This window comes from Bombyx mandarina, chromosome 18, assembly GCF_030267445.1.
Source record: "Bombyx mandarina strain Sakado chromosome 18, ASM3026744v2".
NCBI classification, from domain to species: Eukaryota; Metazoa; Arthropoda; class Insecta; order Lepidoptera; family Bombycidae; genus Bombyx; species Bombyx mandarina.
The window spans coordinates 7,383,784-7,411,750 of NC_143224.1; the positions used below are offsets into that span (position 1 = coordinate 7,383,784).

The 27,967-nt window shown below is 35.3% G+C and overlaps 1 protein-coding gene across 2 annotated transcripts in view; it reads right to left on the minus strand.

Moving 5' to 3' along the window:
- Positions 1–27,967, minus strand: part of Sik2 (Salt-inducible kinase 2) — a 54,337-nt gene that overhangs the window by 3,282 nt on the left and 23,088 nt on the right. Inside the window, exons 2-9 of one of the 2 annotated variants that reach the window (XM_089734856.1) lie at positions 27,607–27,723; positions 21,137–21,200; positions 18,097–18,212; positions 17,001–17,171; positions 16,477–16,600; positions 4,956–5,182; positions 3,933–4,126; positions 1,197–3,696 (exon numbers count right to left, since the gene is read on the minus strand). In XM_089734856.1, coding sequence (XP_089590982.1) covers positions 1,197–3,696; positions 3,933–4,126; positions 4,956–5,182; positions 16,477–16,600; positions 17,001–17,171; positions 18,097–18,212; positions 21,137–21,200; positions 27,607–27,723 — 3,513 coding nt within the window. Of the gene's footprint in view, positions 1–324; positions 3,697–3,932; positions 4,127–4,955; positions 5,183–16,476; positions 16,601–17,000; positions 17,172–18,096; positions 18,213–21,136; positions 21,201–27,606; positions 27,724–27,967 lie in introns of those variants that run through there. The other variant, XM_028182564.2, reaches the window with a different exon arrangement.

Sequence of the window (27,967 nt, forward strand, 5' to 3'; positions counted from 1 at the left end):
ATACCCTGCACCATAGATAAAGCCGCCACTGAGCACTAATATTTCCTTTTTGTGGGTATAATTTTTATCTACAAACATTATCGTGCTTATAGTATTGTTTTAATGAATTTTGACATTAATTTGTAAATAGAGCCCTTCCTATTTTTATAAAACTGTCATTTAACTTTCGTATAGCATTTTACTTTACTTACTTTTATCTCTCTCTTTATTTGACTTTTCATTGTTTATACATATATTTATACTACGCTCTATGTAAACGTGCAGACAGCCGGTGTCATCTACAAACAAGCCACTGAATGAGGTGTTTCTAAATAAAACAATAACTATTGTAATAAATCTTACATTTAATTCAAATAAACTTGCTTCTAAGTAAAGCTATCACATCTTACATAATGTATTACTTTATTTTATTAGCAAATGATAACAAAACTATACAGACTTTGACGATGAAATTATTAAGTAAATAATTAATATCTAGTAATAAATAGATACATACTTACAACTTAAATAGTCATAATGTACCATGGAGAGAATTAACTAATAAATATGTAGGAACATTCGCAAGTGATGTATAATTATTATAGAACAGGTAAAATGCAAATTATACAAATACTAATCATAATACAAATTTGGCAAGTAAATTATCAAAATGGAATCTCTTATTGCTGTTGAGAATATTATGTATGACGTAATTAAGGAATGAACACCTTTTATTAATTTATTTGCATAAATTTCCACTAAGTAATGTGTACGGTGTTTGAAAATTGAGTGCACAATATACCTAAACTGTTGATACAAAACAGTTAACAATAATAATTATCAAACTTGCATTATGTATGTAAATTTATCTAAGTAATTTTAATTTTGCATTTAGACACTAAGGATAGTACTTGAACAACGTGGTCTATTGTAATAGTGTAATACAACAACTTTAAAGCACTAGTTATTGTCATGCACTCTATTATTTCATATCAGTGTAATTACAAATTATTCTAAATGCCATCATAATATTTTACGATCACTACCATGAGACCATTAATACATTCTGATCTAGCGCATTCGGCACGAGTGAAGACCAACCACCGATTTTACCAAAGCACAATAGGTCCTCACGCTGCGTGATTACAGTCCACACTACCAGTTTACTACTTATCTATATTTTACGTGGAGATCTACTAATTTATCTGTTGGAATACCTGGAAGCAAGGCTGTGGTGGGAAGAGATTTGCGTTCCACTGTCCAGACCACAGAGGTGCATCCACAGAAGTATGAGTGGTAGGCTCAGGCTCCCCCTCGCGACTCTCTCGTCCATCTCGGCGTCCTGCTAGTTCCGATATCTGACAAGCACTCTGCAGGCTGGACGGTAAGTTTGACCAGTTTTCATTTCCTAACCTATCTTTGTTCATGATGTTTATTTCCATAGAACCCTGATATGCATACTTGGATGGTTCCTCTAGACTCCTAATTTCAGTGTCATCGGATTGTTGTTTAGCTTGCAAAGCCCGGCTAGGACCTTCAACAATAGCCTGGAAAGCGAGCAAATCTCTATTCTCACTTTCAGTTAATGGTAATGGAGGAAGTATTTGTTGTTGTTGTGCAATTTTATAACTTTGCTGCCGTACCATTTGTCGCCTACTTAGACCGACTTGTAATGAGTGGATGCCCATTTCATGTGCTGGCAAGGTGGATGATGGCGTCATCTGTTTTTGTAAGATTTGTCGTTTTTGTTGAAACAATCTGTGCTGCATCAGTTGTTGCTGCAATGGTGGCTTATTGACTTGTGACACTACCGTTCCTAAAGGTAAGTCAGTGGGGTCTTGCAATTGAGCTACCATTTTTGGACTAGCTGGCATTGGTGGAGAAGTACTTGAAAAATTAAAACTTTCTGGAAGACTGATCCGTTTAGGTGTTGGACTTTTACTATCCAAATAATGCGGACTGAACGAGGCTGCAAACTGATTATGTTGAAGTTGTCTTTGGGTCATTTCCTCAGCAGGAATTGAAGATTGATACTGCGTCTTTAACTTCTGAGCCTCTTTCTGTACTAAATGTAATTCAAGTACGCCTTTGGCCTTGCAATTTTCATTTAATCGTTGACTGTTAAATGCTAGCGTGTTGGTTTGAGTATCATTCGACTGTGCAGCTTGCTGTGCGACTAAGCCATCACTCGCTCGACGCCCTTCCCTGAAGTCAACAGGACTACGCGTCATCGCCCGAGTGCAGTTTTTGTTAGGCGTCTGATAATTTATAGGATTCTGTCGTGTTATCAAACCAGCCCCAGGAGTTTTGTTATTATATGAGGAGATGTATACGCATGGATGCATAGGACTGGTATTTATTAGAGAATTGTTATCATAAACCATCTTATCCTCGTTGGAAGTGCAACTTGGCAGACTGCTTGCTAATTCACTAGAACAATCTGACAATTGGTAATCAAAGCTTTCAAACGTGGAGAAGTTACTTTGTGAAGAATCACAGCTAAGATTTTGACTAAGACTTTTATTATTATAAAACGTGACAACTCCACTACTTGAACTGGAACTTGCATACGAACTCAGTCTATTTTGAACACCAGTTGGAGCATTTGCGACGTCTTCCATATCTGTTTCGCAGCCTTCGTCCGTGGATGATGAATATTGTTGTTGAAATTTTGTTGCTTCTGTTGTGTTATTTTGAAATCCCTGAGTGTAAGTCTGGCCCGTAGTATACCTATTCAATGAAAATTTACTGTCCGGCCTGTACAGTGTGTTCTGAAATAAATCAGCAGTCGCTGATACAGTCGGATAGTTTGTGTCACTTGCATTCGACATTGATGGCACATTCTGTAAATAAGAATATGAAGACAAGTGATGGTTGACAAAAGGCGGTGTGCTTGTCTGTAATCGATTTAAATCCTGTTGTTGTGCTTGAGAAACAAGTCTGGCTGACTCTAACGGCTTTGGTTGCTCCAAAACGCCACTAAATTTAGACTCGGCATGTTGTGTTGGAATCGGACTAGTGCTTAAATTTATAGTTCCCTTTAATGGTAATGGTGACTGCTGTAAAGTATTCATGAGCTTCGCTGCTTCCGAACACATAGTGAATGTAGTCGAATTGGGTAATTTCATTGTATCCACGCTGAAGTTCGTGGCTGATGCAGAATTTTGCAAGAAATTCGCTATGACATTGTGATCAGTGGCTGATGAACTTCGTCCACTGTCAATCGCGCATTTCGAATCAAAACTAGACGATGTGAGGAGACGCGTGCCGTCATTAATGCTTTTGCTCGTTTCGGGTCCAACCGTTGTTGACTGTTGAAGTAGCCGGCGACAATCTTCGCTCGACTGCTTTAGGATATTTTGCTGTTGTTCATAAGTTGATGTTAGTAATCTGTGTGTAGGGATGGGACCTTCACTAAATTTGGTACCTAGCCTTTGATTTGACTGTGAGACGTCAATGTTTCTCATGGCTAGCATTCGATTTGACTCCATTTCTTGATGTTTATTAGAAGTTACGTCAAGATTACCGACTAGAAAGCTCCGATGCGTATCCGAAGGGTCGGAGTTTCGCTGGAGCAGTCTTTGCTCAGTCATGTTCACGCCTGCAAGGGACAGCAACCGCTGCGTTTCGGAAGATGAGGCATCGCCCGGTGCAGCAGGTATGTTGGGAGTAACTCTGTTGTATTCCCTAGACTGCGCTTCGCCTGCATGTAATAATCTGGAAAAGGTGAAAGCTCTATTAAATAAATTTTATATACAATCGATACTTATTTACTTATATTTTGTTTTTATTATGTATTATTTCTCGAGGATAGTCCATTAGTAACCTTGATAGTGATGATATCCAATAAGCAAGCTGGCATGTTTAAATGATTTAACATGCCTGAGAAGAAAAGGTCTCCAAACTTCAATATCCAATAAAATATTCATACAATGTATTTTCTTTAATCTCACCTTGCATGATGTTCCCGTCTACTATCATGGGATTCTCTTGATAGACCTTGATCTGCCACTGAAGACGACCTCCTCGTTGGTCTGTTCCGAGTTTCAGCGCTGGAGGCCACTCCACTTGCGGCCCGCGCTCTCAGTCTCTCCAGCAAAAGAAGATATATCGCCGCGTGATGGTCATAACTATTTGACCTAAGGCTCTGTAAGTGAAAAATTTTATACGTTAGTCAAAACCAGTAATTCATGCTAAGAGTTAATCGATATTATGTGGCCTCTATTTTCCTCCGCGAAGCAGTTATGCATTCCGGTTTTAATTGTGTTGTAGCCGTTGTACTATAAAAAGATGACTTTAGAACTCATGTCTCTGGGTGGGTGCCGACATTTATGTTATTGATGTCTGAGTTCCATAAACCATTTAAGACCGGCTTGTGAGCTTGTTCAGCTATTCAAGTAATAAAATAAAAATAAAAAAGTTAACTAGACTATTAGATCATCGTCAATCCAATATTATGCTCTCGTCGAATATAATAAAGTTGACAGTAGAGTAAAATAAATTATAATGATTTGTACGTGCTTATACGAGGATATAAATAAATAAGTATACATATTTATTACATAAAAAGAACATTTCGTCTTCCCTCATTAAAACTGTATAATCTCAAAACTTACTAATTTTACAGGAGAGTGTTTTAAGGGCTTTACATGTAATATTTTTAATACTAATCATATCTGCAACATTTATTTTTTTATTTTTTACCAGTTACATTATCTGTCTTTTAAAGTAAGATATAATAAAATTATGTATTCATTTTGTTAATAGTAGTCAAGACATAGGTAAACAAAAAAAAACTAAACTAAGTTCTTGACAGTATTTAAAAGAAAAATACTGGTGATACCAAATGTTTACGCATATTAACTTAATTTTGAATATTTTTGGAAATTGTACAATTTTAATGCGAAAAGGCAATTTGTGTTTGTGTGATAAACGTTAAAGTTTATGACCGGGGGTTTTTAGATGCATAAAATTACCTCTTTGGTTTTAACAGGATCGATCCCCAAGCTCTGCATTAACCTGAGAACCTGCTCATTAGGGTCTTGGTGTGGAGGCACGTGCGCGGGGCTCCTCGTAGCGTCTGCAATGACTGTTGCTATTGAGTACGGCTCCGCTGCCATCCACCGGTGTTTCTTTATTTGTTCAATGGTATACCTCTTCATTGGTTCCAAGACTAGCATTTTTCTTATCAAAGACTCGCAGTCTGGAAAATAAAAGAAAACAAAAACAAATTAGACTATTCGGAATTAACTATTGAAACGTACTTATCAAATACAATGTCTTATGTAAGCTTCTTTTGTATCGAGATATAAATAACATTAAAAATGTCTTAATGTATACAATTTCTTACTGGCGGTGGGGCCTCTTGTGAGTCCGCGCAGGTAGGTACCACCACCCTGCCTATTTCTGCCGTGAAGCGGTGATGCGTTTCGGTTTGAAGGGTAGGGCAGCTGTTGTGACTATACTGGAGACCTTGGAACTTATATCTCAAGGTGGGTGGCGCATTTACGTTGTAGATGTCTATGGGCTCCAGTAGCCACTTAGCACCAGGTGGGCTGTGAGCTCGTCCACCCATCTAAGCAATAAAAGAATGAAAAAAGTCCACCCGATGTTAAGTAGTCACTAATGCTCATGAACATAAGCAATGTCAGGGGCTTAACTGAATCGCAGCCTACAGATATCTAACTCAGAATGTATTATTTTAAAGGTCACGAAAGTTCAATGACTCCTTTAACTTGGTAATGACTAACAATAGACTTCACATGGGTTCTGTTAAATTCACCTTGGGCATAACAATAAGCATTCTGAGAATTTTGACCGTTAATTAAGAAAGAGTTGATACTGGATGAGATATTACAAACAATATATAATTAACGATAGTACCTATCATAAATACTGTGAGCATGAGCGTGCTGTGAGAACGTTGGTAAAGTAAAACTGGATTCACTATTTAGGTCAGATCCAGGTAGCACGTTGGATATCGTATGACGTCATTAGCGGTGTGGTAACTTATCGAGAGGTGATAAGAGCATATAAAGGTCAGAGGTGGGTTGATTGGCTTCACGCACTAATGACGTCATAACACAGCGGTGAGCCACGAAATAATAAAGGCTGCTTACAAAAATATCGATAGTGTACTTTTTATATTATTATATCTATGTGTGGTACTTATAATCAACTGTAGCAAGTTTAATTCACTTTAACTTAAAATATGTAATTTGTACATTTTTATATGCTTTTTCGTATGCTAATCAAAAAGTTGTCGTTAAGCACTTACCTATGCAACACAAATATAAAACTATGTATATGGAAATGACTATGCAACTACACTATACTACTATATATATATATGTAATATCCATTTTTTGTGTCACTGTTCAGGATACCAATGGTTCGAAAGACGTTTTTTTAAACTTGTATAAATTCAATATCTCTTTAAAATATCGCGATTCAAGACTTATTATAGAGAGCAAATACGAAATATGTACCAAACTAATCTGCTGTTGACATTATACTGTATTCAGAACTAACTATATCAAAAATACTTATAAAATTAAATACTAAATTACGTGTTTTGTTATCATGTTACAACCCGGAAATCGAAAACAAAAACATTTAGCTTAAGTGTATCTATATATGTTTTGTAATTAACCTTAATCTCACTTATAACTATTATCATCAGTTTACTTCATATTAAGTTAACTAACGATTAACTATAATTATGCAAAAAACTTGATGCGAGTGAAGAAAAAAATCGCCTGAGTGCGTGTCGAATTGCGTACAGTGAGGGGACCATAAGTAATAATAACCCATTTATCATAATAATTGTTAAAAATCCAAATAAACATGTTTGAAACAGTTTACAAAAATTATATATATATTAATAACTGGAATAAATCAGGCATGGTCATCCGACCTCAAATTAGAAAACCTCGTGTTATATACTAGAGACTGACATACCTACTTATATATGTATGTAATAAACACGCAGACAACGAACAAACAACCTGTTCATCACACGAATCTTTGCCCGATGTAAGAATCCAATCCTCGCGTTAACCACTGCACTACTGAGTCAGTCAATCAGCCAGTTTATACTTAATATATTTTATCTTGTGCGCGTGTTTGTCACCGATATATTTATATGTTACTTATATGCGTATTTTAGTGGAACGCAGAATGGGAAGGCTTGTAACAATTTGATTTACAACTGCAAGTAGCACTGCCATCAGACTAGTAAGTTTCGTTTTTTTATTGAAAAAAAAATTTTTTGAAGGAGCTTCTTTTGTATTAAACTATGCATATTTGTTTGTTCGTGTGTTTATTTGTATATTTTTGTTATTAGTAATTTAATGAACATTTCCCATATAGTTAAAAACTCGACAAGAAATCGAATTCGGATCGAGTTATACGTTGAGTTTGTTACGTTATTTAGCTCACTAACCACTAGACGACTAGACCAATAATATAATAAGTTGCAAATTGAATTTGTTTGCGTATTTACTCTATTTATTATATTATAAAAGGAATTAGGATGCCTATGGACATATATACATTTAGTATTTACAGAAATAGATACTAAAGATGTCGAAAATCGCTGAAATTGAAGTATCATTCATAAGTAAAATATGGAATACAAAGCGCACTGCGAAACCGAGGCGGCTCGCTAGTATTTTTGTAAAGGTCTTTAGAACATTTTTGTCATCTGAAAACATTGGGGTCATGCGTCATTCCATCGAAAATACGATATAATTACTTCCATGTGCCGAATGAGAATGACGCTCGTCGAGAGATAAATAAATCTCGTGCCGTAAATATAATCTTATGTAAATATTCTGTGCGCACCACACCGTCTTTACTTAGCGTTAACAAAACATAGTTTCAGTTAGAGTGACGAATTCGATTATAAATATTCGTTTTAACCGCACCCCAGCGCTCAAAATAGCTTGCGCTACCGAAGCATCCCAACGAAACACACTACGCATAAAGTAGAGTAATTTCGACGATACTATTTTATTTACCTTCCTTCACATCTTTCTAAAATAAAGTCGATGAGTAGTCGACTTTCTGCCAGGCGGTACTATTAATAATCGCTCGGACGCAAATATCGTGTGCTTCGCTTGACCATTGACGCAATCGAATGAAAAATGCGCTGTTATTATTTAATGAAAATGTGAAAAGTCGGGTGGGCGCCCACCCAATGGCGGCCATGTTGATGCTCCATGAACTTGTGCGACTTTACGCGCGTCCTCGCGTCTCTTGCGACGTAGGCACGGCGTCGTATTCGTGCCGCCGCACTGGTGGCACGCGCTGTTCTTACTCAAACATACATCACTACCGAGAGTTTTCACGAAGTAATTTACTATAATTTAATTTTAGGATAGCTGCCTAGTATTTATCTATATATGAATACGTAAAGCAAAAACTTTGCATCCCTTTTTACGAAAATTGCGCGGACGGACGAGTATGAAATTTTCCACACTTATAGAGAATATAGAGAAGAAGTGCACAATGTTAATATTTTTTTTAAATAACGCATAATAGATACTGTAAATCAATAAAGAAAACATTACACACACTACCATGTATTTTTGACACAACACGTACATAAAAATATACTCTTTGTTTACTGTCAATTGGGAAACCTTTGGTTATTGTTTAAATGTCTGTGGTCGAATTGAAAATAGATTAATATTGTTTGCCTTTAATATTATTGATCTATAGTGCAGTTTTGGCGAATACTGTGATTATATTATCGAAATATAATAGTGTTTGACAATAGAACCATAGTAATGTTTAAACTTATAATTTCAATTAATTATAGTCGAATCTCGACTACTGCGGGGCCACTAATCTATAAAATTGTCTGTAATTATCCCAGGATTTCTTTTGTTTTAACTACGAAGTCTCTTTAATTTCATCACAACATAAATTCAACTACTAATGTACTAAATTGTTACACACACTGTACACTGTAGTATATTAACGAAATAAGATACTTTTGACGTCATTATACGTATCCGTAGATTTGGCGTCAATCCCGTTCGATCCGCAGGTTATTGACAAATTATCATTGATTCTTATTGCGGAAGTATCTATATTTATAGCTTTAATTTTACCGACAGTGTACATCGCAATACATTTTCTTATTTAAATACATTTTTCATGCGAATAAATTTTTTCCTGTTTATTGGATTACAAGTTAGTAAGCGACGGTTGATAAAGTGATGCTTTAGGTGAATTGTAATCACAACAATAGTGCCTATTTCATTTCATTTTTGGAATCATAAGATCTACGTATCCAAAAAGTCATATATCTCTATCTACCCACACTCAAAATGTTAAAGTTCTAATTTTCATTTTATTTAAATGGCATATAACGATACCACACAAAATAACAAAAAAAAAAATTGGCCTGAATTGCCCAGCTTTGCATTAATATGAAACGCTAATATTCCGGGACAAAGCGTATGACGTCAAGCCCGTCCGGACGAACGTTGTTGAAAGAAAATACATTTTTCATAATGTCCTTCGTTATGAACGGCACGCCAGCGCCTCGTGCGTAATACTCGCCTTTTTCGGAATTTTTCACTAGCATATGATTTTAGGCGGGCTATTTTAGACTTAGCGTGTTACTGTTTAAGCTATCATGGTTCCTGTAAATACATGCATTCAAGTACCGTAATAACTATTTTATAATGCAATTTAAATATTATAGATTTAACGATTAGACAGCTCGAATGAAATATGTTTAAAGTCTGAGCAATTTAAAGTGTATTTATACATCGTAATGAGGATTACTAACTCCATTTCCTACGAATGTTTTTTTGCACAAAACGCATTGCTTGTTAATCTAAATTCGAAAACATTGCCAGCATGCAAGCAAACTAATTTATATCGCAACAAAAAGGAAATGAGTGGAAATATGGAAAATGAACGCTGAGGAGAATTAAATTATGCATTCAAAATATATCGTTCTCATTTTCAAGTGTTAATACCAAATTGTACGCACGCAATAATTTCTATTTCATAAAAAGACTAGACATATAAATTATAAACAGTTGCGTGTAGAACGCTAGACTATAGACTACTCTGATATCCGTGACTATCACATTCCATCTAATTATTATTTTTACTATGTAAAATACAATAAGTCTCTCGCTCAGTGAGAAGACAATTAATATTTTACTATACCTCTTTATTAGGAACAAGTGCGTGTACTATTGTCTATTTATTTTCATTAAATACTTGACGACTTCACATAAAACAGCTTATTTAAAAGTTTTTTAACAATCGACGAGACATTAAGTAAACCAAACGATAATCGATACATCGACGACTGCATCAATAATCTTGAAATTCGTTACCGACATGACGTCTTCACGTGTTGATCACGTGTGCGATGTTAATTTTAATATTGGCACACTAATATATTCAGCAACAAATTCTTCTAAGTATTCTAATACTGATACCGTTTAAAATTACATTTAATAGAATATCTAATATTTTTGAAATTCTAAAGCTCGTCCCTATTTCATACTAAAATTGCATATGAATAAAACTTTAACATGAAGTACAAATAGGGCAAATTTCCGAAATCGCAGAAGATGTGGGAATCTCAGAGGATATGGGATGGGTTCTACTCGAATTATGAGTTTTTGGAAACACAAGCCGTCAGCTTTGTTTTTTTCACTACACTAAAGATGTTTTACTAAGATTGTATCAGTTCTAATCTACATTTTTTTTTATTTATTGCTTATATGGGTCGACGAGCTCACAGCCCACCTGGTGTTAAGTGGTTACTGGAGCCCATAGACATCTACAATGTAAATGCGCCACCCACCTTGAGATATAAGTTCTAAGGTCTCAGTATAGTTACAACGGCTACCCCACCCTTCAAACCGAAACGCATTACTGCTTCACGGCAGAAATAGGCAGGGTGGTGGTACTTACCCGTGCGGACTCACAAGAGGTCCTACCACCAGTGAGGTGATTTGAATGAAAAAATGTGAAACAAACCTACATAGAGCATACAAAATGTAATTAGGATTTAACATATTATTATACTGTGTTCTGAGGTTATTTATGAAATGACAAAAAATATATTTTCCAGTTCCAGTACTAGTTTTAAGCATATTTTCTGCGAAGTAATTTGGAGACCGACGGACGCCGTCAAAACTTTTGTTTGCAGCAAACTGTGGCATACGGCTTAGGGTAAAAAGGCATTTCAGTACTTGAAGGTTTGTTGACTTTACTTTAAACGGTGTTGTTAGGTTTTTATCTTTATCAAAGCCCATTTAAATATAGTCGTGTTCGTAATGCAAACGTTTTCATCTCGACCGAGTGTCCAATCCTCTTTCCTTTATCGCTGCCAAATACAAAGGTCTCCTAAGCCGCCTGATATTAAGTAGTTACCGCGGACAATGGACACCGGCAATACCATTGACGCACCCAGACCGCAACCTACCGTAGAAACTATTATCATTTTATTTACATACTAGCTGGTTTGGCAGCCGTTGTCCTGTTCGATTTTCAACATTATCTGTCTATCGAAAATTCGAAGTTTCTAGAAAGCTTTTCCCGTTTTTTTTCCCAAAATCTTATCCCGATTATTAAATTCAATTCAAAATCAGCTTTATTCCTTTTATTTATGAACTAATTTTAGTATTTGTAATACTTTGAAGATATGTCAAGTTGAATTATTAAATGTGATTGTCAAAGCCAGCGTTCCGTAAACGTGCTTACGCCTGCGGGAAATAAACAAACAAGCCTTGAATATGATTGAATCACAACCAAACTATGTACTTGCAACATCTCGGTTGTAGTTGATAATAGTAATTGTTGTGTAATATAAAGTGTTTTGTAGACAATACATTTCGTATTTGAACAACACCGTAGCAAATCTCTATATATAAAAATGGATTGCTGTTCGTTAGTCTCGCTAAAACTCGAGAACGGCTGGACCGATTTGGCTAATTTTGGTCTTGAATTATTCGTGGAAGTCCAGGGAAGGTTTAAAAGGTGAGAAAATATAAAAACAAACAATTTTGTTTTTCCTTTGATGTGTCTTTTATTTATCGATTGAGGTACTACGAAGTCTGCCGGGTCAGCTAGTAGTCAATAAAAGCGTTAACAAACAAACAATGTTACAAGTTGTTACCTAAAAAAAGTATGATATCCAAATAATCGTTTTGTGGAATTTCCTATGTGAACCTCGAATAGTTTCTCATTGTTATTCTTATCATATATCATAACTTATCTAATATAATCATTATTTATTCTTTTTAGTTATACTAGTTTCCCAGACAAAATGTAAACATAATCATTAACGCTCCAACATTCAGATTTATTTATGGATTTTAATTTTCTCTTGTCTTTTATATTTTTACTTATAAAAGGAGAGATTAATCTTCATGCCATTAAGGCTTCGTCATTGTCTACTGAACAAAACGAAAACAAAATAAAATCGGTGATAAACATATGTAATTCAAAAATAATTGAACTGTTTTGTCTGTACATAAATATGTAATGAAATCTTAATATTTATAGATAAGTATTTGTACTTAGGAAGAAAATTTCGTAAATAAAGAATGAACTGACAAATGGGATCATTCTGCGAACCATTAATAACATATTAGTATATTTTACTGGTAGTGGGTAGTCTCGTGAGTCCGCACGGGTAGGTACCACCACTCTGCCTCTTTCTGCTCTGAAGCAGTAATGCATTTAGGTTTGAAGGGTGGGGCAGTCGTTGTACTCTCAAAACTGAGACCTCAGAACTCCTTAGACCTTATGGGCTCCTACCCACCTATATAAAAAAAACGACCATTTCAACTCCATAACGACCGTATGAATGACAGTAAAAAATATTTTAATAAATCCATTCAATGGAACAGCATCTATTATATTTATATATTCTTATTCTTAATCCCATTCTCTCGGATCGTTTGGAGCCTTTAGGTCTGCGGAGGGACTTCGGTTCCCTCAGTATTTTGTACCGTTTGTTCCATGGGGAGTGCTCTGAGGAATTGTTCGAGATGATACCAGCATCTCGTTTTTACCATCGCACCGCCCGCCACCGGAGTAGAGTTCATCCATACTACCTGGAGCCACTGCGGTCATCCACAGTGCGTTTCCAGAGATCTTTTTTGCCACGTACCATCCGGCTATGGAATGAGCTCCCCTCCACGGTGTTTCCCGAGCGCTATGACATGTCCTTCTTCAAACGAGGCTTGTGGGGAGTATTAAGCGGTAGGCAGCGGCTTGGCTCTGCCCCTGGCATTGCTGAAGTCCATGGGCGACGGTAACCACTCACCATCAGGTGGGCCGTATGCCCGTCTGCCTACAAAGGCAATAAAAAAAAAAAAAAATATTTTGTCTAATTTCAATCAGTTTCATCGGTAAAAAATTGTTACAACAACAACAACATTATGTTTACTAAAGTTTGTTCTTCATTTTGACCTTCGTTTACGGAGTAACGCGGCAAAGGGGGCAACAGGTTAGCACGAATAGCAAAGTGGGTATAGTTATTAAGCCATAGAGCTATGATGCTCTCCGGTACCCGGTAAAATACCATTTTATATTTCATTGCTTAAACATTACATATTTAAGGCGATGAATTAGGTAGTATTAATCTAAATATGCAGTGATAAATATATTGATACAAGACACTAAACCTTTCCTGAGCTATCGATATACGAAAGTAAATTCATCTCACACTGATTCTAGCCCAGCCGTCAATCCGGCGTAGTATTGTTAGCCCGTAACTATATACCACAATATCTATTTATCTCGTAATTGAAGGATAAGCAGGCATTTTGGTATCGAAGTATTAAGTTTTTTATATTTTACTAGACGTAATACTAAAATGTCCAGAATGTACCACGCTTATTATTTCCACAAATGAGTATATTTCACGTCTCTTAGTTTTCTCAAGTTTTGTATTAGAATTAAAACGAAACAATTATTAATAGTTTAACCAGCATTCCTTGAGCTTAATTTAATTTATGGAATGTCGTGTCGATGCAAATGCAATGCGATGCGAATGCAAATGTGTACCCTAACCTTTTTAACGAATTCGTTTGATTTTATTAAACACTCATTTTGTAAGACTACTAACTTGAACCATCATAGACATTGATTGCCCTTTTATATTCGAATAGAGTGACTTTGATTTGTCATCCAGACACAATCACCGTGAATTGATCTCGTAACTTTTGATCGCGAAGTTCACAGACCTCTGGATAAGTACCTACATTTATAAAGAAATTGGGACCATGTGTTTCAATGTTATCTAGTAAATGCAATAAATATATTTTAAAAACGTCTCAGTTTCAGTCGATTCAGTCATTCGTGTGACCACGAAAACTGAACAGTATTCAAAACTTCGAAAACAATATAATGACATTATTAAACAAAACATTAAACCACAAAAGTAGTTTTGTTTCCATGACTCGTAAAATCCAATGGAAATATCATCATAGATACGCTTAATCACCAGTAGGTACATGAGTATGTACCTACTATTTTACTATTTTATTCGAAAAAGAAAAAAATAACATGATTCTACGAATTACATGTATGTTTAATTTTATAGCGATTACAGAAATGGAAAAGATGCTTGCGTCATTTAAGCGAATCTTTTAATGCCTTACCTAAACTATATAAGTGTTAAAGTTATTAAACAGATGTGCGAGCAAATGCTCATCCAGGGATTTTTTGTGTTATTAGAGCATGAAACACTCATATAAGACAGGGACAAATATACTCAGACTACAAATGTCAAATATCTCTCGATTCCAACGGAGATAAAGCGTTCTGGACTCGTGATCGGTGTCTTCCAATAAACGCAAGAACTTCCGAAATTTTTATTTTATGAGAAACTGACTCATCCGTACTTTCAAAGTCGTGCTTTAAATGTGTTTTATGAAATAGCTTATATTATACCTACTAGCTGTAGCCGTCCGGTTCGCTGGGCATTTAAAATTAACATTATCATTTCTCATCCCCACAAAGATTCTCATCATTAACGCCCCCGCAACTGGTGTAGGGAGTCCAATACTCATATAAATATTAGCCTATCCATTAAGTACATGTATTTTCTACATGGATACCAAGTTTCAAGTCAATCGGATGCATGGTTCAGTAGTTATAATGGAACATCCGTAAAAACCACTAGATTTATATTAGTATAGATACTTTGGGAAGGCTTAGACAACAAAGGAAAGACCTTCCACCGAGCGGGTGATATTTTGCTCGGTAGACCGACGGTCCGAATGTTGTTGTTTGGAACTTGTATATATGCAAGCTTATCTTGAAAATGTCGTAAGCGAGTTTCAGGCATCTGTCAATTATCTTGCGTTGTATGATGGCTACCCGCCACAATACTACAAATAACTATACCTTTGCCAGTGCACGGCGACTTGTACAGCATTCAAAACGATTTATTAAAAATCATATGAAGCTTAGTAAAAAAAAAAAAAAACAGTGTAAAGAATTTAAGAGTAGGCATGCTCTAGTCCTTGGATGCATGATTGAACATGATGACGCAAACGACCGCTAGCTTATCGATTTCATTATTTTTTTATCTTAAACGTCCGCGTGTATATACATAACATACATACATAACAACATTTACATATATCTGCCTACTACTGTAAGTGACGTATCGATAATTTATAATTGATGCTTAAAAAATGTGTTCAAAAATGCTTTCCCATGTTAATTAAAGAAAATTCGTTTATCAGCTTGCTGTATAATAACATTGTGATCATTTATTTACACCATACTCATATTAAAAAACTAAGGTGAGAAGACGTTAAAACGTATTTTTAATACTAATATAACCAGACAACTCATTCAATACTGCGAGTAGGTACATACAATATACGTTCTATCATTAACGACCAAACACTAAATTGTCAGGTAAAGGACATCTCTGACGTGTCGTCGGTATCTACCAATACCGGCTTAAGATAAGAAATCGTGAAGAAAACATTAAAGCCGTCATTCTAGAGCACATAGTTATGTGGACATACGTCATACTCTTACATGTCACAAGGTTTTAAAAAATAATAATATCATTTGTGTTTTTATCGTTAAGAAATTACGATACCTGATTCCTGTCAGAAAATAATAATTAAGTTATCATACTATACTATCTTCTCTATATATAAAAATGAATTGCTGTTCGTTAGTCTCGGTAAAACTCGAGAACGGCTGGACCGATTTTCCTAATTCTGGTCTTGAATTATTTGTGGAAGTCCAAGAGAAGTTTTAAAAGGTAGATAAATATGAAAATTCTCGGAATTAAATAAAAATAACAATTTTGTTTTTCCTTTGATATGTCTCCCGTCGGACGGATTCCTTTTGTGTGTTTCAAGTTTATTTTATACAAAAAGCTTAGGTCTTTTATTTATCGATTAAGGCACTACGAAGTCTGCCGGGTCAGCTATATACTATAAATTATACTATACTATAAATTATTGAGTCGCTTACCTTCACTCATGAAATAGGGTATCCTGAATCTGCCTGACAGCACTCTATCTCGTAATGATTGAAGTGTAGATCCATCAAAGGGCAGGGCACCACACACCAACACATACAACACTACTCCCAGACTCTGTGATTAAAATGTCTAATTAGAAAGGGACGAACTAAAAAAATGAAATCACTTGATAAAATTACGATCTAAGGTGATATTATGAGTTAAATCTTTGATAATTACGAAAAAAAAAATACTGTTTTTGAGTTTAAAATAATTAAGCAGATATTTCCTACGACAGTAGTAACTAATTTTAAAAGTTATAAACTAATCACGTGCTTAACATTTAATTTTAGTCTGATCGTTTACAATTCGCTGTCTGTTGAACTTTAGTTAAATTCAAATAGAACAATATTATTTATTTATAAAAACAAGAATGAAATAGCTACAGGTGACATTTTCATTTGGCGTCGTAAAACTCGAGTTCTGTGTGATATAAAAAACGAATATTGAATAATGTAGAATCGTAATATCGTACCCAAATATCTATTTCGGGGCCTGTATATCTTTTCCCTTCAAATACTTCTGGAGCGGCATAAGGGGGAGAACCACACCACGTGGCCAACAATTCCCCCGTGGCGTAGTAATTACTGAATCCAAAATCAGCAATCTTGATGTTCATATTCGCATCCAGCAGCAAATTCTCCGCCTAAATAGAAAAAGTTTTCGTTCGTATATACAAAAGAAAGTCGATAATTCGATAAAACTCCCGAATACAAATCAGCTTGAATCACGGAAACGGGAAAAATTCAAAAACATTTCAGATTCTATCGTCGTTCATCCAGGAAATAAATTTATTGAATTACTTCTTAGAATGAGGGTCACGCATGAGGTCTTATGAATCCGTAAAATTCATATTTCTGCTACGATATTATTTTAACGTTCCATACGTTAGCATGGGTAGAGCTGACGGCAGCAAGTCTGTAGTTGAGTGTTAATCGGAGCTAAGCGATAGATGACCACAAAGTTTACGTATAACAGACCAAGAATCTAAGAAAAGGATCAGATACGATCCTTGTGTGATGTGATGAAAGGATCAGATACGATCCCAATGTGAACAATCTTGTACACATTATATGAGATCATTTTGTATGCCATATTCACGTCTTCCTTATAAAGCATCATAATAAAAACCGTTCTCTAGGCACGTTTATAAAGCACATTTGTCGTGTGTTATAAATCCTTTTTTTTATTCATTAGATGGGTGAACAAGCTCAAAGCAGACCTGGTCTTAAGTGATTACTGGAGCCCATAGACATCTACGACGTAATTGCGCCACCTATCTTGAGGTATAAGTTCCAAGGTCTCAAGTATAGTTACAACCGCTGCCCCACCCTTTAAGCCGAAACGCATTACTGCTTCACGTCAGAAATACGCAATGTGGTGGTACCTACCCGCGCGGACTCACAAGAGGTCCTACCACCAGTAAATCCTTTGTCATGAATTATTTTCCTGAAGTATTCAACTAATTAAATATTATTTGAGCGATTAATATAATTAAGATCCAACTAGATTGTTTGATTTCCAGTTAGAATTAAGTAGGAAAATTACACGATACATCAATGTGAAGTTACCTTGAGATCTCGGTGTACGATTCGCCTTTCGTGGCAGTATTCTACGGCTGATAAAATCTGCCAGAACTTGCGTCTAGCTGCCTGTTCTGCCATTCGACCATACCTCGCAATGTAGTCTGTGAAAAAAACTCCATTATTTATCTCTAATTTATTAGTAGTCTTGAAACTTAATCAAAAGTATTAAGCGGTAGGCAGCGGCTTGGCTCTGCCCCTGGCATTGCTGAAGTCCATGGGCGAAGGTAACCACTCTCAGGTGGGCCGTATGCTCGTCTGACTACAAGGGCAATAAAAAAAATTATAATAATAATTTAATCCCCTTATTATAACCATAGCCTTATTTTCGTAATATAAATGCAGCAATAAAAAAAGTGTCATCACAATCTTAATCATTGCTTTTTTTGGTACAAAGCTAAATTGTACCGACTATAGAGTCAATACCAGATACGTGCATTTATTTGGAATTTCATTTTAATTCAATTAATTAGTATGTACAAATATTTTTACACTGAACTATACAATTGATCATAACCATGATTCATTAAGAAAGTTACATCTCGTGAAACTTAAACTTTCCAAAAAAAGAAAATCTTCTATTACACCGAAGGAACCGTTTGAAGCATTTTGAGCGATTATGATAAAAATGTATTATAATAATAACAGTAATGCGAAACACTTTTATAAGTTACCAAAATCAGCATACTCTATATTGATGTGATTTGTAGACAGGTACATAGTACTAATAAAAAAAAAACAAATATGTGTGTGTGCCTTGGAATATTCTCGAAAAACAAGTTTATCCAAATACATTTTCAGAGTTGAATAACGCTCACGAAATGCCTTTGTACGTGGCATATCTTTATGACGCGAACATTGTTTCATCATTCGTGTACATTAGTCTCGTAAATTTTAGTTTGCGATTCACAATCTTATTATTCAACAGTGAATTTATTCGAGACGCAAATGATAATTTCTTAACGAAATTAAATAATTTTGATCCATTTTCGCTCCAAAGAAAGCTAAATGTAGGCATTAAGTAATTGTGTTATTTGTTTCTTATTATCCCAAATTCATAGAACCCGACAAACGATCATACCATAATCGGAACAACAGACTACGCGAGCTATAAAAACAAAGATAAAGCAAAGGCAAAATAAATACCTACGCCCGCTGTCTGTCATTGCAAAACGTGGGATGGCAATATATTCAAGAGTATTGGGCGGCAACTGATGTTTATGGAATAGACTGTCCGCCTCTCTGAATGACTCTTTTGTTTAACTTATTTATATTCTACGGCGAAACTGTTGAGTTTTAATATGAATCTTTAAATTGAAAATGTATGTTTATAATATTTCTGTGGGCTTTGTAGAACAGTGTCTCAGTGTTAAAGTGGGACTAATATCACATTTTTTTAGTTTAAACTTTTCATTCGCCTCTCTATCGCCTATAATTTTTTGTGTCTCGTTGATCTAGCGGTTTTGGCTTGGCTTAAATCAGCACCTATGTAAACTAGCTTTTCATGGACAGATTCGCCCACATGAATTATAGATTATGTCGTGTATTTATAACCGAACTCGGAACTGACTAGAATGAAAGAACGGACTAGAATGAAAGATAAATTATATTATTGCCTAAGATTGCCTTAATTATATTATTGTCCGCGGTAATATAATAAGGTAATAAAAAAATCGAGGATCTTCGTTAAAAAATAGGGATTTGGTGGATATGTTATTGTTTCCTCTCTATCTTTCCTGGAAAATGAAAAATCTTGAAAATCTTGACCTGGAGCCATATACATACATATTTTGTACTGGAAGATATGTAGAATATTTTTCTCAGTTCCCAAAAATCATATTTATAATTAAATGATTAAATCTACACCTCAAATAGAATTGAATTAAAATAATTGCCTGAATAACAATAAAAATATGACGCGACTAACAAAAAATTGCATGAAGTTTTAAAATAAATTACAACAAAGCAAATTAAAATAACAAATAGAAAAACGGTGTTTCACACGAATCAAAAGTTTTACTAATGAATTTATAATAACGATGAATTCTTGTAAAAAATCAATAAAATCTAGGTTCGAAAATAAGCGATCCCTTGAAGGAGCAAAATTCAAAGTAATATTTGTCTAACACGAAGTAATTAATTCCAAAGTTATGGATTCCTTTTCGGGCTCGGCTTTTATAGGTCTGGTTTTCTCAGCACAGTCAGCTGTGCGCGAAATTGGTTCTCATCTCCCCAACAACCCCAGCCACACCCGACGACACCCTTTTTGGTGACGTCACGGCAGGCTGGCTGACGTCATCGCGTCATAGACAAGGCGGCCACGAACTTACGAACGAGTGAGTGCCCTTAATCGATTTCGAGGTTTTGCTTCTGGCGAGCTTCTTATGTATTTGCAGAAGGGTATGTACGTAGTTCTTGGATTACGGATTGTTTGGTAGAATCCTTGTTAGATTTAGTTTTAAAATACCGCGTTTCCCTTTGATAAATACTTAACAGAGCTGTTAAATATAACTATAGGTATTATTACATTAGAGAAAAAAATTTAAGTGTTGTTTGTTTTAAATGCGCAAATGACTTAAATAAGTACAAACTCCTCCCGGAAATCGAAAACGTAAGATCATAGTCCCATAAAAAGAGAACTATATTAATCTGCTAGCCTCTACATACGGAGATTCGGGAAGTTCCAATTTTGTGTACCCACAACTAATGCCAAGGAAGTTGGCAGACGTCTGCACCACGTCACACGAGACCATTGACTTTGTGCGTCAGCTGATTTTTATCGTCTTACTTTGCATGAAGTAAAAAGTCAATTACTTATGGTATTTTCTGATCTAAAATTTACAATCGTCCATCAGTAGTCAGCACTATCATCTACGAGCTTTCGGTATCAATTCCTTAACATCTAGGTAAGATTTTTATAATGACATAATTATTATTTTTTCATTGACTAATTAAAATACGCTAGTAAATTTTAGTGTAGCTCAATATAAACATTGAATGAAGTGATGTTTTCACAAATAATACTTACCAAAAATTTCTCCTTTACTCGCGTATTCTGATACTATGTAGATCATGTTTTTCGTCTCCATGACCTAAAACAACAATGATAAATGTTTTTCAATTCTTTGTAAAGGAATACTGTTTTATAAATGGACAAATTACATAATACAATAACAATAAAAAACACTCGAGAACGAATTAAAATCACTGAAACTTATTTAAGAAATTTAATAAATGAATTTTGTACTTTGTCATGGTACCGTAATTCCAAGGAGTATCTCTGCAACCTTCCAAGAGTATTGGGGTACTTGGGGTCGACATTTCGAGCGATGTCCAATTTCGAAGTCATTTGGAGGGCAAAGCCAAGTTGAGGTCAAAAATGCTGCGAGTATTCAACAGAGCGAAGCGCTACTTCACGCCTGCACAAAGACTTTTGCTTTATAAAGCACAGGTCTGGCTTTGCGTGGAGTACTGCTGCCACCTCTGGGGTGGGGTCCAAAATACCAGCAACTCCCATTTAACTCCATACAGAAGGGAGTCGTTCGGATTGTCGATAATCCCATTCTCACGGATCGTTTGGAACCTCTGGATTTGCGGAGGGACTTCGGTTCCCTCTGTATTTTATACCGTATGTTTCATGGGGAGTGCTCTGAGGAATTGTTTGAAACGGTACCATCATCTCGTTTTTACCATCGTACCGCCCGCCACCGAAATAGAGTTCATCCGTACTACCTAGAGCCACTGATTTTATCCAGTGTGTTTCCAAAGAGTTTTGCCACGTAACATCCGACTTTGGAATAAGCTCCACTCGACGGTGTTTCCCGAGCGTTATGACTTGTCTTTCTTCAAACAAAGCTGGTGGAGAGTACTTAAGGGTAGGCAGCGGCTTGGCTCTGCCCTTGGTATTGCTGAAGTCCATGGGCGACGGTAACCACTCACAATCAGATGGGACATATGCGTTTCTGGCAAGAGGGGCAATAAAAAAAATTGTTTTGTTATTTTACTCAAATAAACTCGAGTCAGAGAAACCGGTTTTACCCGTAGCATTATCATTACGGATAGTTAAACTGGAAACTATTTTGTGGAACCTCTTTGTGCTCCAGTCACTAGTTTTTACTAAATTTTCAATCACATTTTCTGTCAGGAGTGTGCTCTATCGAAATGTATGAGATCTTAACTTTATTCTACGATACTTTCCATAACGAACTCTAAGTTTGTCCCTACTACCTGAAAATAAGTTCCTCCGATCAAATCTTCAATCTATCATCCTTCCTCCTCCTTCTTCCAAATCATCTATCTATCATTCCTGCTCTCATTTCCTTTTTTAACCTAATTATAAAAGAATATCAGAAGATAATGGCTTTACCTCAGTATTGCCAGGCCATTAGCGTCCATGAGCAAAAGGGCTTCTAGTACCAGGCGAGATAAAGCTCTCGTTTTCCTTCTAACTACGCAGGCAGTAAAATAACAATTACAATTTTCCTATAATTAAATGTCGATGTGGATGATTTTAGAAAGTAGCATGTGACCAGGGACCGATGATTTTTCCTATTATTATATTAGATGTCGATGAGGATTATTTTAGAAAGTAGCATGTGACCATGGATCGTTGATTAATGAGATCATTACAACGCTACCTGTCGTGCCCATGAACTGATCGTACTGTTGTAAAAACGAGATCCATCACTAATAAAATCGTACGTGAATCATCGTTTATATATTTTCATACCAAGCAATTACAGAAAGAATCGTTTCAATATACCGAATCACGTACGAAAAATATATATTATTTACTTATATAAAAATATTATATATTGATCAGTAATATGTTTTTATTAATTTATTACTTTTGAATCTTTCTTTTCATCTCAAATAATATTACATTTTTAATTTATTACATTAACATTATAACATTACAATACTTTGGTGGTTAAGAAAGAAATCAGTACTTGGAAATTTCTAGTGTTTTCTGGAAAATCACCAACCATTCAAGATGTTAGTACTTGTGCGCATGAAACATTTGTCAACAGTATTCATGACTTTAACACAAGCATTCCCATTCACACCAAAGCACGTGTTACATACGCAATGTTATGCAATATTCATTGTTTTATTAGAATAAGTACTTGCATTTGACCTATTTGCCTGGAGAATTTCATCCACAGGACTTGCTATTTGTAGATGTTGTATTATTAGATATGTTTCAATAAGTATTTAACGCTACGTTCTTCCCTTAATATTTAAAATCAATAACCATGTTTTAAATTATTTAGTCAAAATAAAGCCCTATATCGTTACATCTTTCTGTTGTGCCATGTGTTTTTGTGATTATTTTTATCTCAAATAGCCACTAGAATTCCGAACGAAATGATTCGCGTCTTATCTTTAATGTCACGTGGAAATTATGTGACGTGGCTTAAATGACGTTCCATATATTCTTCTAAAGCAAAGTTTAGCTAGCAACAAAGCTAGCCGAAATTGACTTCTGTAAGCAATCGGTATTTTTGAAGCTAAATACATGCGGAAAAATTATTTGCCAAATCTTGTAGCTTACTGTATGTTTTAGAACGCCTATTTTACTCGCAAACATTGTCATCATGCGATTTTGCTGCTTTTTTATATCGTACAGAAAAAAAATCCCTGGTAAAAACTTGTACATTGTTCATATTTACTTTTTATTATTTTTAGGTACACAAGTAAATTAGCGTTATAAACTTGAAGTGAAAAAATAATTTTTATTTATTTTTTCTTAAGCACTTCTAAACACAATTAGAATGATTGTGCTCGTTTGTTTCAAACGTAATAAAAAGATGTATGGTATCGTGGAACACCGGATAGGAACGAAGTTCCATATTATAAAAATATTAATTTTAAGTTTTATTCGAGGTATAAAGAAAATAATTATTCGGGTATACATTTTTTATTATGATTATGATTTTTTATTGATAAAAATAAAAATAATCGCAAGGGTCAATCACTCTGCAGTGCAATGAAGCAGCCTCGCCCTGGGGGAACCGTCTGCATGATCACGGTATCCCTCTACGCCAGGTAAGTATGATTTAACAAGAACGTCTGTCAACTGTGTAACATCTCGTCACTGCAATTCAGGAATTGTTGAAATTACGTGCAGTGACATCTGTTGATAACAAACTAAATAGAAAAAATCTTACGCTACGGACGTTTTTTCCCGGTTAAGGCATCCCTCCGCATCGTCCCATAAGGAACGTCGTTCCAAAAAAAACACTCGGAATATTATCATAAATACAATTATCTGTCATGCAATTGGTAGCACTAGTTGCATGTCCGTGTTTAAATTAATGGGTTTTGGAAACCTCTAACTCGGGGAGCAGAGAATCAATGTAGCTGCATCGTCTTAAATCGAGTAACGATTAAAAACACTTTTGTAGCCGTTTTCAGTTTAATTCCTTCCCTTGAAGCATCTTGCATGTTTTTTGTAGAGAGCACTCAACATTCAAAAGTCAAAATGTGTTTTATTTTCTTCTTGCTGGTCTAAGCTTCGCTTGAAGTTTTAACATGGTTCTTAATTTTCATTCTTAATTTGCTCAGTAAATCTACGTGCAGTTAGCGTATATCTGAGCACGATCTGTATGCGTGATTTTTTAGTTGTTTAAAGTGTGCCCAAGTTAACAATGCGAGTTGGGGCGATGCACGTCTAATCAATTAAGTCCAGTGTGGCTGGTACGAGGCTAAATTTACTCATGACGTCAGTCCCCCGACACCGTGCCGTATTTTTGTATCAATAAAAATATTTTTACTACCAATCAAAGAATGAGATAAATTTATACATACACTAAAACATTTCGTAAATTTAATTGAAGGGCAACTATAAAATTCAATAGAATTTGTTTGGGGTATATGAGTCACACAAGCAATATCAAAGGATGCGACAATTCGATTCAAAATTCGACCTTGAAGGGTCGAAGTGTTCAAAGACTCGTCAGTCCAGTCATCGTCACATTGAAACACCTGTTGTACCTATAAACGTACCATTTTTCTTAACAAATAAGTACTTTACAGACTTGGCACGTGCTTGCGCACGACTTTCACAGGAATAACGCGGTGTAATAAAAATCAGGACGTCCTACAAGTCGACACGAGTTTATATCACAATCGTGCCCATTTCTAGCGCAAAGCAATCATGCAGTAAAGTGTGCAGCAGCAGCTATTAGACTTCACGTTTTAAGGTGGGTAGAGGAACTCACATTGTGGTATAAGGATTCTAGTATTGACTTAACACCAGGTGGTAGGTAGTAGCCTCTTTCTAATAATTATTTGGTAACCATAAAAATACCAATAAAAGACATCGAAAACACATTTGAATATGAAAATGACGTAAATTCTAATCAAACGCGTCACATTACCGTCATCGCCATGATATGCAGCAACCCATTCAATGTTGTTTCTTAAATTAATAAATGAATCCTCGAGGTCACAGGTCTCCTTACTAATTACTGCAAACCATACACAATATCGCAAATAAATGGTGTCATAATCGAAACTAAAATCAATATTGGTCGTTTAAGATCAGAAATCGTCGATGCTTTCAATGTTTGTAGAACAAGTATTAATGATAAACTAGAGGTCCCGCAGGACTCGAAATTCGACTATAATTAATTGGAATTGTAAGTTTGCACACTATTATGACTGTATTTTATACTTCTATAATCACAAATTTCGCCAAGACTACACTATAAAAAATATTAACAAAGACAAACAATATTTAATCTATTCTCAATTTGACAACAGACGTCAAGAACAAAAGTTTGGCAATAAATAAAGCATGCGTGTGTGCGTCAAATACATGGTATGTAGTGTGTGTAATGTTTTCTTTATTGATTTAATGTATCTTTTATGCATTATTTTAAAAAAAATATTAGGATTGTGCACTTCTTCTCTATATTCTCTATAAGTGTGGAAAATTTCATACTCCTCCGTCCGCGCAATGTTCGTAAAAAGGGATACAAAGCTTTTGCTTCACGTATTAATATATAGATGAAGATAATAAATAAGACGAAGCATTCGTATGTTGACGCAAATTGCTCCATACGTCAAAACTATTCATATTGGATAGATCTGACGTCAAGAACATTTAAAAAGATAAAACACTGCATACGTTTTATTAACGCGAATGTGCAACAAAAGCAACTGTCCACAAAGATAGTTTTTTTTTTGTTAAATGGACATGTTTCCGAACATAATTTTTTAATTCTTCGTAGCCTAAAAGATAAGACGTCCAGTTCATTGATATTAAGCGGTTCAACTGTGCCGGTGTTCGACTGCCGCAAAGAGATGCTAATTTTCCTAATGTAATCACTACATAGTATAAAACAAAGTCGCTTTCTCTGTCCCTATGTCTGTCTGTCCCTATGTATGCTTAAATCTTTAAAAGTACGCAACGGATTTTGATGCGGTTTTTTTAATAGATAGAGTGATTGAAGAGGAAGGTTTATATGCATAATAACATCCATTAAATAGTGGAGAAATCAATAATAAATTACAGTTTCCGAAGCGAAGCGAGGGCGGGTCGCTAGTATGTCCTAAACAAATGTTCACGATTGACTCTTCCACGGCGTAGGGATAATATCAAAGACGCAAAGTTACAATTTGAGTAATTACTGGTGGTAGGATTTCTTGTAAATTCGCTTGGGTAGGTATCACCACCCTTCCTATTTTTGCTTTAAAGCAGTAATGCGTTTCGGTTTAAAGGCTGAGGCAGCCGCTGTACTGCAAAATTTAAAACTGAGACTCAAAATTCGTGTCTTAAGGTGATGGCATTCACGTTGTTGATGTCTATAGGCTTAGATAACCACTTAACACCAGATGAGCTCTTTCATCCATCTAAGCAATAAAAAAATACCATATTTTTATCATTGTAAGTTTCCCTCAAACTTTATAATTCTACTCTAGTGCAATTTATACAATATATTTGCAAAGCATTTGAAGTTATTAACATTGAGATAACACAGAAACACTCGTCATTCACGCACTAGCGCATATGGTAAATACTATACCATTTCAGTCAATCTAACATTATTGACGAATGACTTGAAGCAAGTCAAGAAACGACTGCCTTATTAACGTAAACAGTACCTCGCAAATTGCTGTAGACAACTACATATGTAATACATACGTATTTGTTCCGCCGTCACTGTGAGTAACGGTCTCTGAGGATAACAGGATTTTTTTGTTTTCCTAACCGTTGTTAACCTCTAACAGTCACAACACAAAGATTCGTTTACCGAAAAGTCGTTGTAAGATCACACCAGGTCAAACAGCATTTAGTTTCACTTTAACGAAACAATAAATAATTGGCCTCGATGACGCAGGGACGAGCGAATTAAAATTCTTTAACTCAATAGTTTTTTACCTATTCCGAATTTTTGGGGTTTCTGACGGAAATAAACGTAGGTACACGATTTACGTTAACGCTGACGTAACAGCTTAGCGTATGACGTAAGTTGAACTCTAAACACTCACCTGGTAAAGCTTAATTATGTGAGGATGATCCAGCCTCTTCATTATATCCACTTCTCTGTACACTTTTTGAAGGTTGCTGGCGTCTAATTGTGATTTATCTATTATCTTAATTGCTACCTGTAACAAAAAGAAACTATATGTTTAGTACGAATTTTAAAATTCAACTTTAACGTTGATAACATATCCAGTTTAGGTTTTTTTATTAAAATAGAGTTTACAGTGTTTACACTAAGTATTCATAAAAATTTGACATGTATTATAAAAGCTAATCTAAAAAAGATAAGCTTTGATCTTTATCACCTTTATCCAGGTGTGAAGAACCGTTTAGCTCGGTCGAGAGCCCCCACAGTTGTAGGAGCCA